Here is a 16196-nt window from a genome sequence, read left to right as displayed (position 1 = left end):
GTTTTGATCAAATAAATGCAGCATTAGTGAGAATAACAGACTTCTTTCAAAATCATACAAATCCCAAACTTTTGAATGGTAGTGAACATTTACATATTTGTTTTATGTAATCAGATTTAATTCAGATGCCAAAACTTGCTGTTTGGTTGCTTCTTACTGGCCAAAGACAAAAAGTCCACATCCAAGTCTCTGAGATATATTTTGGTCTCTAGACATGGATCTCTTCAATAAGCAGCATGATTCATCTTTCATGTCTGTAGCACAAACGATGTGGGATGAGGTACCACCATTTCGGCAAGTGTGATTCATGTTGTCTTTAAAAGCATTTTTTTAAAGCGCAAAAGTTGTGCAATGGCCTTTTATTAAGTATTTCCAGCCGCTTTCCTAAACAAAAGGCTAGCGACAGACAAAAGGAAAAGATAAGCCTTCCTTGAAGCCATCACCTATGCCCAAACTTAGATCATTCCTAACGTGTTTGGGCAAAAGCCTGGAAGTTAAACAAGCGGTGCCAAAATCACACAACCCCAGACTGCCCTTGCAAAGCAACCCCTGCTATCACCACAGCAACCCCACCCCTGCCCCCATGATTTTCACACACATTCTTGCAGAATGATAGAGCGAGCCAGTGGTCCCTGCAACGGCTGAGAGCGATGGTTTTCCCCTTTATCCTCCCCATACAGCGGTGACTAAGCCAGCTGGAATTCCTGCCTAATTATATGCCCACTTAAAGGGACAGATTCCTCTCTTCCCGTTTGCTCCACCGACGCCACACACAGACAATCTGATAACGGATGTTTCGGCATGCCTGAGCAGACGCTGCAAGAATCCGACTAAGAGAGTTGGCCTATATGAAGTGTGCACTTAAATGACAAACGGGACTCAATGTACAAGCCTGTATAATGCTACAATGGTGGGTCTAGGTCATGTTTCACCCCAAAATCAAAAAATCTAAAATAAAAAATAATAATAATATACAATTAATCAAATAAATTTAAAATAACAAAATAAAATAGCAAAAAAAAAAAAAAAAACGCCATTCTATGCAAGTTACGTTTGCATCTTGAAGGGATAGCCTAGTTCACCCAAAAAAGAAAATTTAGTTCAAATTGTTGTGATGACAATTTTCATTTTTGGGTGAACTATCCCTTTAACATCATGTTAGACATGATTCTCCCCAAAATCTCTATAAAAAAAAAATTTAATAATAATAATTTTCTTTACATAATAATGAACAATATTGGACAATTTTTTAAATTAAAATCAACACAATTTGAAGGCAATACAACAAGTACTATGATGGTGTACAATCGCACTTTAAAATTTTTTCTTTTCGCATTATAATAATGAGAATTTTTGTCATTTGAAATGATAGGCTTGGGAGTATTTATTTCATTGTGTATTAGAGCTGGGCATCGAAACAAATTGCACGATGCGATTCACAAGCTTGTGATTCGATTCTGATTCGATTAAATTAGACAGATTAATTAGGGCCTCCCGGGTACAGAACAGGAAACTGTACTATTCAGGGAACACAAGTTGGTACATCACTATAATATTAAAGGTTAAAATAACTGATTTGTAGGCTACATTTAAATTACACAAAAGGAAGTTTTTATAATAATAATAATAATAATGCTATAATACATTTGTAATACATAAGGACAATGTTTCTACTGTTTTTATTTTATATAAACATTTATATGGTGGCTATCATAAAAACATGATGTATTTATTCAAAAATGCATTAAATATTGAAGAACCGAAGTATTGAAGAATTTAAGTAAAAATACAATGAATATGCAATAAATTCCATCTATTCAGTGGCACCACATTAAAGAAAACCAAAACAATATTTATTGTTTGAATTTCGTTGTAAAAAAAATTGACAGAATTCGAAAGCTGAGACTTTGTTTCACATCAACAACAGTAATAAAGCACAAAGCTTATTGCGATTTATTTTGAAGGCACGCTACAAAGCTTTTTTCATTCATCAAATTAAAAACAGCATAGAAATCTGAAAGATCGATTCTTGGTATTTAGGAATCGATTTGTGACCCTGGACCACAAAACCAGTCATAAGTCGCACAGGTATATTTGTGGCAATTGCCAACAATACATTGTATGGGTCAAAATTATCGATTTTTCTTTTATGCCAAAAATGATTAGGATATTAAGTAAAGATCATGTTCTATGAAGATATCTTGTAAGTTTCCTACCATAAATATATAAAAAAATTATTTTTGTGAGTGAATGCAGCACAATCGCCAACAGAAATTGACAACTTTAAAGGCAATTTTCTCAATATTTCGATTTTTTTGCACCCTCAGATTCCAGATTTTCAAATAGTTGTATCTCTGCCAAATATTGTCCAATCCTAACAAACCACACATCAATGGAAAGCTTATTTATTCCTATACATCACAATTTAAAGAAAAAGACCAGGGTCCAGGGTCACATATTGATTCTTCAAAATAAGAATCGATTAAAATTGAGAAATCGATATATTTAACCCAGCCCTATTTAAAACATTTTATACGTTTTTATTTTTGGGGCAAGAAAAGATTATCCATTCCAGACATCCATAAATTACACACTAGCATGCAGCTATTCCACTGAACTCAACCGTCACATGCAGTTCTTGTCTAAAACAAACTGTTGTTGGCCACACAACAAAGTTTGACAAACATGATGTAACCTTGATGACAGCCAAGACTATTCTGCATGACACTATCAAGGGCAGACTGTGTCTTTGACAGTGACTCCGGCATTGAGCCGTTCTAGCGAAGACACAATGCTCCGGTGAAAGAGTTATACTGTCCACCGAGGTTAATGAAGTATGTGGGAGAGGCAGAACACAAAGAGGAAGTCACACTATTGTGCTGCCTGGCCAGGCAGAAACCCAGCCTTTACATGTGGGCAAGATAAACGGACGGTAATTAAAACAAGGCCCCCATTCTCCGGTCGGCCGTTTTGAGAGAGTCCCCCAAGCGTTTGTCGGGGGCTGAATGTTTCCGGCCGTGGTGCAGAGCGGATGAGATCACTCAGAGGCAGCTCATTAAGTGATGAGTGCTTTCCCTCCCGCGGGGCGCCGCGGCTCGTTCTTCGGCTAGATAACAGAGACTGTGCTCGTAACTTAGTCAGCCACATTGGTAGTAGTTAAACGTCTACATTTGAAATCAAAACAAACGTTTTCGCCTTCGGTTCTTTACACTGGCCATTTGTCAGAAAGCATTGACAAACGTGTACTTTTTTTTTTGTGGTGTTTACCAAGGCAAGCGACACATTACAGCTGCTGCTAACTCTTGATGTTAGAGATTACAAAAAAACTACAAAACCCGACTGCAAAAGTTACTACAAAACCCTAACAAATATTAAACTTTGTTGTGTAACAAAATATCACAATCTCACAAAATACCTCAAATCGTGCAGCTCATATCTAATTTTTTTATTTGAACCGAACGTCCAATAATTTCACTCGTTCCACCTAAAAAAAAAAGGTTTTATACATTGTAATTTTTACATAATTTATTAGTATCAAATATGATGTCTAAATACATATTTTATATATTCGACCACAAAACAACTCTACATTTTGTAGTTTTACATCATTTATATACACATCAAATGTATGTATCTTAATATGTATTTTTTGGTTTATTTTAAATATGTATTGTTATACATACACTCTTCTTAAAATAGCTAATTTACTGTAAATAATTGCTTAGATTTGTACTTGAACAATAATTAGGTTTTACTGCATTGATGAAAACAGCTTTGCTGGAAAATGAACTCCTTCAACTGAACATCCGAGAATTCTTTTGCAACTGCATAGCAACACCCTAGCAACCACCCTAGCTTTGTGGCAGTGAGTACTTCAGAATTAAAAAAAAATGTAAGACATGCCTAACAACACAGGCCACATAAGATTATAGACCAATTTAATAAGCAAACTTGTTTTTGCTTATTGGTGCTCTTTCCTGTCAGCGTTTTATGGATCGGAATCTATTAGCGCACACCTTTTGACTTAGTGTTTGCAAAAAGAAAATGGGAGAACCAACTACACGGCAAATTAAAAACTGCCTAATACCTTGTGGTATTCAGAGCAAAGAAGAAATCTCCAGTTCTGAGTCATAAGACATTGTAATCTATTCGGCTAAAGCGCTTGACATTTCAGTGACATTTTCGCTTGGTCTCCACCCAACAGTGGTCAGCAGAGAGATGAAAGAAAGCATTCACCTGTCACCTGTAAAAACACACTCCAAAATCTCACTACTTCATCAAATCTCATAGCAGACATCCAACTCACTTCTACTGCCGTCCCAAAGAACATCACGGCAAACCAGACGGCCAAAATTCCTTATTTGCATCTTCAAAAGACACGTTCCAGAGCTGCCGTTCTGGTCTGGGCAATTTATTTTCCACAAACAACTTATAAGATACTTCTAACCTGTAAAATAAACAAAGACGCCAACAGACAACAGCAAAGCTCTTCGCAAACACAGAAAATGGCTAACAAACAACACGTAGTGTGATCCAAACAAAGTATAATTTAGATTTCAATCTAACATCGAAACTTTTGCTTAATTTTTTATGACCTATTGCCTGATGCAGATTTTGTGCTGCAAAGGAAAACACCCCCATAAGGCATCATATTGCACTGACCGATGCATCTGTTACTGCGATAAATATCCAATACGTATGACATTTACAGCTTCAAGGTTAGTGTTATGATCAAACTGTAGCTAACAAGGTATTGAAAAGGTCATGTTTGGGTTTGCTAGTTTCTGTTATGTAATCACCTCGCCTTGCTGTCTTTTACAGGATCTCTTTCTGATGAGTCAAACTTTTTCTGAAGAAAAATATACAAAAATTGCAAAGTAAATCTGAATTCTTCACATTCAAAAAGCACACAAAAGTAGCATAAGAGCCCATACGACACTATATTCCAAGTCATTTGAAGTAATTTGTGTGAGAAAGACTAAAATTGTATTTGATATTCAAACAAAACAAATCATTGAGTCAGCAAAATGAAGTGATTCTTGTACAAATCATTTAGATTTGAAACCAGACCAAGTGATTTATTGAAAAGATATGACTGAAACAAACGATTCTTTGAGGAATCAGACATCGCTGCTACTCTCACCATGGAGAGAAAGGGCTAATGTCAAGATCTTCCATTAATACTTACATTTATGACTATATGGCTTCAAAAGATTTGGAAAATACAACAAAAGTCATAATGGTGCTTGAGAGTCTGTATTTGTTTTATGTTTGTAACCAAACGGTTGTTGGGGCACCATTGACTTCCATAGTATTTTTTTTTTTCATACGATGGAATTCAAACATTCTTCAAAATATCTTCCTTTGTGTTCAGCAGAACAAAGAAATATATACAGGTTTGGAACAACTTGAGGGTGAGTAAATGATTACAGAATAAAAATGTAGGTGAACTATCCCTTAGCCACCGCATATAACACCCCAACATCGTAGCGAAAAGAGTTTTGCGCAGCAACAAGATGATAACTGTTCCAGATCTGCTGAATATTTTCTCAGCAACAAGATGATAACTGTTCCAGATCTGCTGAATATTTTGCAACTCAAGTCAACTTGAACTGTTAAGTAGTCTATCTGATGTGGGCTCTTTCCTGTGTGTAGACATTTGCAGTAAGCTCTGTCTACTCTAAATGTAGCTGAAATGCAAAGTACAAGGCTGGTGAACAACAAGTCCTGACTGGGTAATTAAAGAGCTGGGAAGAAAAAAGGCAAGGCAGACTGACTGGAAACCACTACCAGCCCTTGAAGAAACATCTGTGTTAAAGGAAAACAAGGTAATTATATGGAAAGTGGGAGGAACTGCTAAAGTATTTTGCCTTCAGAGAGAGGCGCTTTGTCTGCCACTGCAGCATCCTTCTGTCCAAAAAAACCACAATAGTGGAAGACTACAACCAGACCATGCATGCTATCTGCATGTATTTCAAGTTTATAGTGGCTTTCTGGATCTTTCTTTCACCTCGTTTTTCTCATCTTGATGAAGAAAAAAAAAAGTTATATTTCTCTAACGAATTTGCTTGTTTTTATCCGGTTCACTACCACTGTCAGGATTTCGATATTTCAAGGACGCTTCCGGACACAAACTTTCCTGTAGACTAGGCCATTATCTTAAAAGTCTAGCACATATGAAACCCCCTGCAATGATCAGACTTCATTTTTCATTGTGAAAGTAGCCTAAGTCAAAGAAGAACCAAAAATACTAGAATATGCCCTGTAGCAAATTTGCACTTTCTTCTTCTCTTCACTGTAATACATAAACCAGCAAAGATATGAAGCCTACTATAGGTAAAGAACGAATGCTGGATGACCCCGCTCTTCTTAAATGATAACAACTGGAGAAAAGCTTTGTGTTGTTGATAGATGCCTGGATGTAAGGAGATCACTGACAGACAGAAACAGCACAAAACATGATCCTCTACATAAACATTTGCGAAAATGCAGCAATTTATAACAACTATTCTCAGCATTACCACAAGAGGTACTATAGAGTCCATTAGCACACACTGTACATTTTAATTTCTCTTTAAGAGGTGTTTTTCCCAAAAGCATCATTAGCCAACTACAAGTTCTGTTTTTACCAACATAGTTCAATATTGCCGTTTCCCGAAACCAAACCAGGGTGTGTTTCCCGAAAGCATCGTTGGCCAACTATGGTCGCAAGTTCCGTCGTTATCAGCATAGTTCAATGAGTCGTGTTTCCTTAAACCATAGCTCCACCGAACATTCGCAAACAGCATCGCAAAGTTGTGTGGTTGGAACGACAGCTCTCGACCTGTGGTTAGAAGCATAGTTTCTTGTTTGTATGACATGCAGACTCAAATCCTTATCTTGAGCAAAATAAGCAAGCTGACTTTTATTTAGAATACATACGCGTCATTTACGTCTTTTAGTTTGTCAAGAGATTTAAAGCGTCGTTTTGAAGAGTGCGTGTGTGTGAACGTGCTCTACAACGTAAGAACGAGCCTATGATTGAATCTGAAAATAAAGCAAAATAACTGAGAAGTATGAGAAATAGTCCTCAGATGCCATGTCCGTAATTTATAGCAAAACATCTAGCATTAATTCGATCTCAAACATTATTAAAAAAAACATCATTAAAAGTAGTTATTACTCCACCACCTGCGTGACATCATTAACCGACGTGGTTGAACGACCAATTTGCGACGATACGGTATAGGGAAAAAGTCGTGACTAGCTAGTTGTTTTCTTCAATGATGCATTTTGCTATGGTAGTTAAAGGGTTAGTTCACCCAAAAATGAAAATTCTGTCAGTAATTACTCACCCTCATGTTGTTCCAACCGCGTAAGACCTTCGTTCATCTTCGGAACACAAATTAAGATATTTTTTATGAAATCTGAGAGCTGATCACTTCTCCATAGGATGCTAGGTGGCCCAAACTTGCTGGCCCAGAAAAGTTATTAAAGAGATCGTTAATATAGTCCAAGTGACTACAGTGGCTCAATCTTAAGTATATCAAGCGACGAGAATACTTTTTGTGCGCAAAAACAAACAAAAATAATGACTTTATTCCACTATTCATTTCCTTCTCTCTGGGCCTCGTAGTGTTTTTGCGCAGTATAACGTATAACACAGACGCGCAGCGCAAAAACACTACGAGGCCCAGAGAGAAGGAAATGAATAGTGGAATAAAGTCGTTATTTTTGTTTGTTTTTGCGCACAAAAAGTATTCTCGTCGCTTGATATACTTAAGATTGAGCCACTGTAGTCACTTGGACTATATTAACGATCTCTTTAATAACTTTTCTGGGCCAGCAAGTTTGGGCCACCTAGCATCCTATGGAGAAGTGATCAGCTCTCAGACTTCATCAAAAATATCTTAATTTGTGTTCCGAAGATGAACGAAGGTCTTACGCGGTTGGAACAACATGAGGGTGAGTAATTACTGACAGAATTTTCATTTTTGGGTGAACTAACCCTTTAAAGGTGCTCTAAGTAACATTTTTACCTTAACTGAACAGCTTTGGAGTCATTGGAATGGTTATATTACTTATTTCGGGTTGAATGGTGGTCGTTTCGCACCCCCCTGGTGCCCGTGAGCGGAAAATCCGCAGTTGCAACTTTGAGCCGGCGGGCCGCCGGCCGCCGCGTCAGGAAGTATCGCGTGATATCAGGTCTTGCGATGTAAACAATTGCTTTACGGCCAAAAGAAATCTGCTAAAATGCTGTCATTATTGCGCTCCCTCACGCTGTTCGAACCCGAATGAAGAAGACGTTTTAAAGAATGTCCCATCTGCTTTGATTTCGTTGATCTACTAGCCATGGTGTCTGAGAATCGCCAACGAGTTTTTACAACAGTGTTGTCAAATATCTATTCTGAAGCTGTGGGGGGAGCTCTAGAGAGAAACCTGCGAGCAAAAAGCAAGAATACAGCGAAGAAATCCCGAAACTACTGAGCCCTGCTTTAAGCAGCGAGTTACGTCGTTGTATGGCGAACACACCCCAGCATTGCAAAGTTGTGTGGTTGAAACTAGTCTCGATCTGTGGTTAAAAGCAGAGGTTCTTGTTAGTATGATGTGTACTTAAACAGAGCAAAATAAGCAAGTTAATAAGCAGTACAATCTATATCTTTCAAACGACCATTTTTGAAGAGTGAGCATATGTCCTTTATTCAGTATGATATTAAAGGGTCATTAAATGCATGATTGAATCAAACCTGTGTAAATAAAGCAAAACAATGGCGAACGAGGACCGAAAAAATAGTGTAGTAGTTCTCAAATGCCATGTTTGTTATTCACAGCAATAATCTGGCAATAAATCAATCTCGAAACAATTAATTAGCCAAAATTAACCACGTGTGTAATGCCTTTAACAACGGTTCTATAAAGTTAAATCAACATGGTTCGAAAGATGGTTTTGGGAAACAGGCGAGAATAGCTAGCTAACCATCGATGCATGATGGTTAAAGCAGGGAAACATCCCAGGTCGACAACTATCATAGCAAAGCAACAGTTTGAAAAGATTTGCACTAGGAAAATTGTTAACGTAAAGACCCAAACAATGACACATTTGGTTTAACAGGCATTTAAAGCTAATTCTAACGCCCCCCCTTTGGTTTTGCTCAGACTTTTCAGATTTTTTGCCGTTAGTCTGAAGAACAAAAAAATATATATATTATAAATAAAAAATCTGATGTTTACAAACCTTTTCCAAATTACAGTTGGGACAACATGTATAACATCATAAAAAATTCAATATCGTCAGGAGCCATGTCAGAATTCACAAGTATTTGCTGACTTTTTCCTCATATCGCAAACTACTACGTCATCACTATACCATCCAACGTCAACACATCAGATACTGACTTTGCTGTCTGAAAAAGTGGATCAGATCTCTCAACAATGGCAAAAAATGGCCTGCAAAACATAAAGACAAAGAAACCCAGTAACTCACCTTTCTGGCAATGGTTGGAGGTCCAGCATCTGTAATTGTCATTGCCGTTGAAGTTGGTCTTGATACACTGAGGGTTGTCCTCCATGATTCCCGGGCAAACATCTCCACACTCCTTGGACTGTTTATTTCCATCAATGTTCAATTCGGCATTCATTATGAGAGACCAGTCCACAGAATCTAAGTAGCAGAGCTCAGGATTCTTCTCAATTCGTATCGCACCCCGTGTGATGTTCCGCAGGTTGTAGAGGCCGATGTCCTTCAGGCTGGTCAGCTCAAATATGACCAGGGCGTAGTTGTAGAACAAGTTACGGCCCCGGATCACAGCGAGATTAGGAAAGAGGGTGCTGAGGCTGTCCAGCCCGGATACACGGAACAGGAGAAGGTAATCCGTAATCATGGTCAGTTTGGGGAAACTGAGGGTGCGGAAGATCTCCTGGTTGTTATTGTTTTTGCCTCCGATGAGGAGGATCTGCAGGTGTCCCTCAACCACTGTACAGTTCTCCAGACGCTTGAAATTACTGATGTCATTGCCAATGTCAATGCCTGGACCACAGACTGGAAGGAGGAAAACAGAAATATTCAGAAGATAATCAATGCAATTCAACAGTAATATTCAACAGTCACAGGTAGCAATGCTCTCGAGAGATTTTAATGATGCTAAAAACTGACCTTGAATATTTGAATGAATAGATTGATTCATGGAAATGTTCCATCATAATTTGTCAATTTACTTAAATGAGTCATTTCAAACCTGTGTGACTTTCATTCTTCAGTGAAATGCAAAAGAATACATTTTGAAGATATCCTGGGCTCCAATGTTGTTCGCACCTGAATGTTCCTTAAAATATTTTATGTTTCACTGAAGAATAATATTGCATATAGGTTTGAGAGTGAGTAAATGACGACAAAATGTAGGTACACAAAAGCATTTACCAAGTGCTAAATAAACACAAGTCGAATGATTAAGGCAAAAAAAACTAACACTTATTTACTGACTGTCAAGCCAGAGACGTGTGAGAAGTTTCAACCAACTGCAGTTTTTCTTCTGCTACTGACACACTGCCATGAGCCATGAGGGAGCCTTTATAAGATAGATTTTTGTGTTTTTATGACAGGTATCCTGAGACAGACATCTCTGCTTTCACTACCACCCTTTATGCTGTTTATTTTCCACGCCGTGATTTGCCCACAGGCAAAACACAAAGAAAGATGCTAAACCATTTAGGCCGAGCTAAAAAAAATGAACCCTGGAAAATGCAATAAGATAATTATAGAGCTCTTGAATTACAGAGCTTAAATGAAACTTTAAAAGATAACATTACCAAAAGTTTATAACCCTTTAAATCTTAGATGATCTCAGAGAGATAAGGCCCATTCCTTCCTCTTGAATGTCCTTTCTTTTATAGTCATCCTTAAATTCTGATTCTAACAAGTGTGCATTGCTGTATTATATTCATTATGCTAGAAAACAGAATTAAGCTTTGGCAAAAACAAGCATCTTTCACCACGCTGGAAGACAGACAGCACCCAGTCTGTCTGCGGACTCTAACATTTTCACACTGCTGAGTAAACAGTGCTATCTTTATTGCTTTGATGGCTCTCCAAATCTCATGTTTACATTTGATAACCCAATTCCAGCCCACCATAGCGAACTCTCAAAGGTAGCAGAGTGGAGGCATTTGGAAATTAGGTCATAAACTGATGTCACTGTTTAGAAATGAAGCGGGGGGGGGGGGGGGGGGAGGGGGGGGGGGAGAGCTTTTAACCAAAGCTAGTAAATCCTAACACTTCAAATTCTACAACAAAACAGATCACAACAGAATGCGTTCATATGGAAATGGGATACGAAACCAAAAAACAAGAAGGCCTCATATTTTTGCTAACAGAAGTTCAGACGGTACTTTCTCTGCTCATCATTTCAATACTGACATCAAATGTTTGTATCTTGCATACATTCCAAATATATTTCTACAATTGTTTACATTTGTCCCATCAAATATGTCTTAATAAACTGGGGTAAAAAAATATTTAACTTTTAAAAATAGCAATCATATTAGTTAAAGGAACAGCTCACTTAAAAATGAAAATTCTGTCATCACTTACACACCCTCAAGTTGTTTCAAACCTGTATGCTGAACACAAAGGAAGATATTTTGAGAATGTCTGGAACCAGACAGTTGATGGACCCCATTGACTTCCAAAGTAGGAAAAAAAATAGTCAATGTGGTCCATCAACTGTTTGGTTACAGACATTCTTCAAAATATCTTATTTTGTGTTTAGCAGAAGAAAGAAACAACTTGAGGGTGGGTAAATGATGACAGAATTTTCCTTTTAAGTGAACTAACTATTCATTTAAATCACAAAAACAAATAAATTAACATGGTGTGAATTTTAAATATCCACAACAAAATGGCTTTAAATAAACATTAAAGGTGCTTCTTTATATTTATTTTTCTCTAAACTAAGCATATTGGGGATATCGTTTTAAACTTGGAATCAATTCGTAGGTTTTCCTTAATATCACTTTTTAGTCTTTTCTAAAATCACTAACAAAAGCAAATTATTTTATGACATCAACCTCTAAGAAATGACATCATTTTTAGAACTAAAACAACAGCATCTTTTATGACATCAACCTCTAAGAAATGACATCATTTTTTAGAACTAAAACAACATTACAAACATTAGTATCAGCAATTCATTTGATGAGTTATGTGATGCTTTTTTGGAACTCTAAAACATTCCATCCTGTTTGATAAAATTACAGATATTGCTATTAAAATATTGATTCCAAAAAATAACTAAATTAATTTTAAACTGACAAGTGGATGTACGAGAATCACTCTGTGTATTTAAAGAAAGAAGCAAAACTGCTTTAACCCAACCAAAAATGCAGATCAACTAATAAACAAATCGTTTGATCTCGAGATAAATCAACCAGTTAAACCGGAACCACATTTATGCCCCACTGGGAATCTCTAACCGTCCTGTGCCAAGAGAGACAGGTTATACTTAGGATTTCCACTAAGAACCTCCTCTGCCTCACTACCTCGCTGCCCTGCAACCACTGGGGTTAAAAGTAAAACCCAATTACACAGACTTCACAAACTCCTCACTCTTCCAATCAACAAAACCGGGTCTGTTTTGCTAGAGCGGGTGTTTTTGCATGTTCTATTTTAAAAACTGATTTTTTTCCCTCCCTCTCTCTCGATGAATCGGATGAATCAGGGGGTCTTTATTTGCAGTTTACTTGGAAACATGGAAATTTTGTGGTGGTCAAACATTAAGGGGAAGCAAAAAATTGCTTTTTTTTGTAAGAACTTACAGGGTTATTGATTTTAAAGAGACAAAAATATCTTGCATGTTTTTCACATACGTATGGGGACAATTTTAGTATAATTGATGAACGCAAGACATTGTGGCTTGGAAAAACAGAAGCAAATTTGCATAGCCCATTTTATTATTAAGCTAATTATAAAAATGACTAATTTCTTCCAGCATGTTTGCATGCAATAGTTAATTTTCCAAACCCAACACAGCATGAACAACATGAGACATACAGTAACAAGTAAACAAACACGCCCATACAGAGCATGTCATGTTTTTTTCTCTTCGAAAATCACTTTCATTTACTGGCAACCACATCACAGCGTCCAATGTATCCTACTAACCTAACAGAGACCAGCCCTTTCCTGACAGCAATCGCACAAACTGTAACCAACCACGCTTATATCAATATTATCTGTTAGTTACGTTAACCAAAGAAAACAAATGATAATCTGTGGCCAATTTTGCCAGCACTTAACAGACAGCCTAATAGTTAGTGACATGTATGTGATTTATCAAACTCTACATTAAACAGTTGTGAGACTACTGAAGTTGTACATAAAACAAATTAAAACTATTTAGGAAGATCAAACGCTTGCAAAGAGAAAGCAAGAAGGTCAAAACATTACTTGTTTTAACATTACTGAGTTTTAAAGTCTGATTTCCAGAGTATCTTATATGAAATAAACATTATTATTGTTTCAAGGACTGGCTTATGGATAACCAGGCTAACAGTGAACGCTCTCAGAACTTCCCTAACATTCTGGCAAGTTTCTCGCAAAGATATAAACAAACATTCTTCCAGTAACATTAATGATCGTTTAAAGTTATCTGGTCTTTAACGTTATCAAAACAGTAGCACAAAAATTGTATTCATTCATGGAACATTTTCCTGAAACATTTCAGTTGGATGTTAGTCTACTGTTTTTTAAGCGATACCACTGCCTAGATGAGTCAGAAAACATTCAAAAGTAAGGTTCCCATAACATTTTTCAAAATGAGAAGCCTTCCCCTCATGTTTTCTCTAACGTTCACATAACATTTTTAAAGCATTTAAAAAACTGAATGTTGAATATTCAGAAATAATGTTTTTATAACTTTACGGTAACATTAGCAAAACGTCCTTAGTTAGAACATATTTTTGTTAGCATGGAAATAACACTAATGCATTTAACTTCTAGTCTATTAAAGAACCTGTTGGTTTAATTACTTTAAACAGATACTGTCAACAAAATCTCCCATGCTGCTATAACATGGTCATGATAACTCAAGTCTGACTTTCATACTCCTGCTAAAGTATATATCTATATCTACAGGTGCACATGATGGCACTTGTAAAAACACAATTAGACACTATATTCCAGAATTATTTGATATATATATAGAAGTAAAATACCTATGAAACGACCATTTAAATGGCAGTGGTGACCAGACTTAGTTGTCTTTTTTGACTTTGCATAATCAAAACACTCTGTGACACTTCTGTGATGCGTAATATAAGCCTGTTCCCATGTCTTTACTATTATGAAACATGTAAATCAAGGAAAGCAGGGAACACGTGCATTTAAGTGAAAAGTAACAGGTTGGTCTGAAATTTGAAACAGTTTTCTTGTCATACGTCACAAATGAAAGCTTAAAACATCATTCATTACACATGTGAAATCACAAAGCAAAAAAAAAATGAAAGTGAAGGTTTTCTTAGACCAGCAACAATTAGGCTATATGTTGCTCTAATCCATATGCATTCACTATAACTTACTTTCTCCATGACAGAGTGTGGAGAGGGCCAGCACCAGACCACAAAACATGGTCCAATATCGCCTCTGTCTGCTAGACCTCATTCCTGTACAAAAACAAGGCAAACACTTGTTTTAAAAAATATATATTACAAAATAGGGGAGGCAGCTCAACCCTTCAAAGTAGATGATGCTTGACTCTTGAAGTCTTCTCAGTACAAAAATATGATCAAAGTTGGTTTATCCAGCTTAGTGCCTCCTTATGGAGGGGGTGAAAACAAAAATATAGATAAACATGAGCTGGAAATAATCAAAGAAAACCAATTTCTTCCATCTTCATGGTGTTTTGCTGGGATAAATGACCCTCCAGACACCCCAGCGAGATTCTCCAGCAGACTCAGCCCGTTATGCCCACACCATGAGGCGGATTCAACCGCACTGATTCTCGGGCTCCTTAAACGTTTTTGAAATTATTTTTTACTGCTTCTCCTTGTCGATTTATGTGAAAATAACCAAGAAAAACACGTAACGGCTTGATAATCCGCAATTCCCTGCTCCATGGCGTGGGAAAAATGGGGAAAACACGTTGCAGGTCTCCTCGCAGGCTGGTTTTCGCTGTAGTTGAGTGAAACCCGCTCAGGTCCGCTGGCTAAAACAGTCTGGACGAGTGTGTGTAAGTGTGTGTGATCTTCATCAGCTGCAAGATGCCCTGTACTTCTCATCCAGCGTTTTTAAAGGCCTAAAATCGGTGAAGAAACTCAGAAAGATGCCAAATAATATTCATCCAGGCTTTAAAATGGTCTCTCTCAGCCTCCCACCATCTTCAGTCTGAGATTTCAAAGCTTGATTTTTCTCTTCAAGAAGCGGAGTATGGAGGGCACATATGATTTTTGAAGGATCGGATCTGTTTTCATTTAAGAGATGTGAAGGATGTGGAGTAGATCATGTAGTCTCTCTCCGTTGAATTGACGCTGTAAACAAGGCTCGATCTCCCTCACACACTCATGCACTCAAACGCATAGTAGGCTAACGTTACGTTGGATAAAGGTGTGAGGGAAAAACCGGGCTGGATCACACACACGCAAAAAGGATTTGGAGAAAAACACTGCTACTGGCGATGTCATAGGTGCTGCACTTTTGTCAGGTGAAATATTTATTTAGCCTACTTATTTATTGCAATTCACAAGACAAGTAAGTTATGCAGTTAATAAAAATAAATATTTATTATACGTTTATTTATTTAAATTAGCCTACAACTGCACACAAAAAAACAACAACAAAAAAACATGTATTATATAATGTTACTTATTTATTTATATTACAATCAAACAATAACATATTATCATATATTCAAAAGGATTTTTTCCTAAAATTGCTACTACAGTCTCAAACAGTAAACACAGCAAGTTTATTGTCAGGCCTCTTTTGGGAAGATGCAACACGTGTAATTTAGTCTCACTGTAATTTTGTCTCACAAAGGACTCTGTGTTCTGCCGGTAGGAAAACACTCATGTAATATGATGTCATAATATGACATCATTGTTTCATCCATAATTAGTGTAAATTGACACAGCCCGATTTTGCATGTTTCATGTTTTTTTGCAGTAAAACCAAACATATATTAGTAGTGTTTTATTGTTAAAATAATACTATTTATTGGATTATCACA

General features: G+C 36.9%; 1 protein-coding gene across 2 annotated transcripts in view; it reads right to left on the bottom strand.

The window, feature by feature from the left end:
• The window catches only part of igf1rb (insulin-like growth factor 1b receptor), an 86992-nt gene extending 71437 nt beyond the window's left edge, over nt 1-15555 (bottom strand). For both annotated transcript variants that reach the window (XM_082157372.1, XM_082157373.1), the window contains exons 1-2: nt 14551-15555; nt 9464-10018 (exon numbers count right to left, since the gene is read on the bottom strand). In XM_082157372.1, the coding sequence (XP_082013498.1) occupies nt 9464-10018; nt 14551-14632 (637 nt within the window). In that variant the 5' untranslated portion in view covers nt 14633-15555. The remainder of the gene's footprint in view (nt 1-9463; nt 10019-14550) is intronic.
• Between the last annotated feature and the right edge of the window lie 641 nt (nt 15556-16196).

Source organism: Leuciscus leuciscus (assembly GCF_965113295.1).
Source record: "Leuciscus leuciscus genome assembly, chromosome: 2".
Lineage (NCBI taxonomy): Eukaryota > Metazoa > Chordata > Actinopteri > Cypriniformes > Leuciscidae > Leuciscus > Leuciscus leuciscus.
The sequence above is the reverse complement of the archived record's forward strand: the minus strand, read 5'-3'. Positions and strand labels throughout refer to the sequence as shown.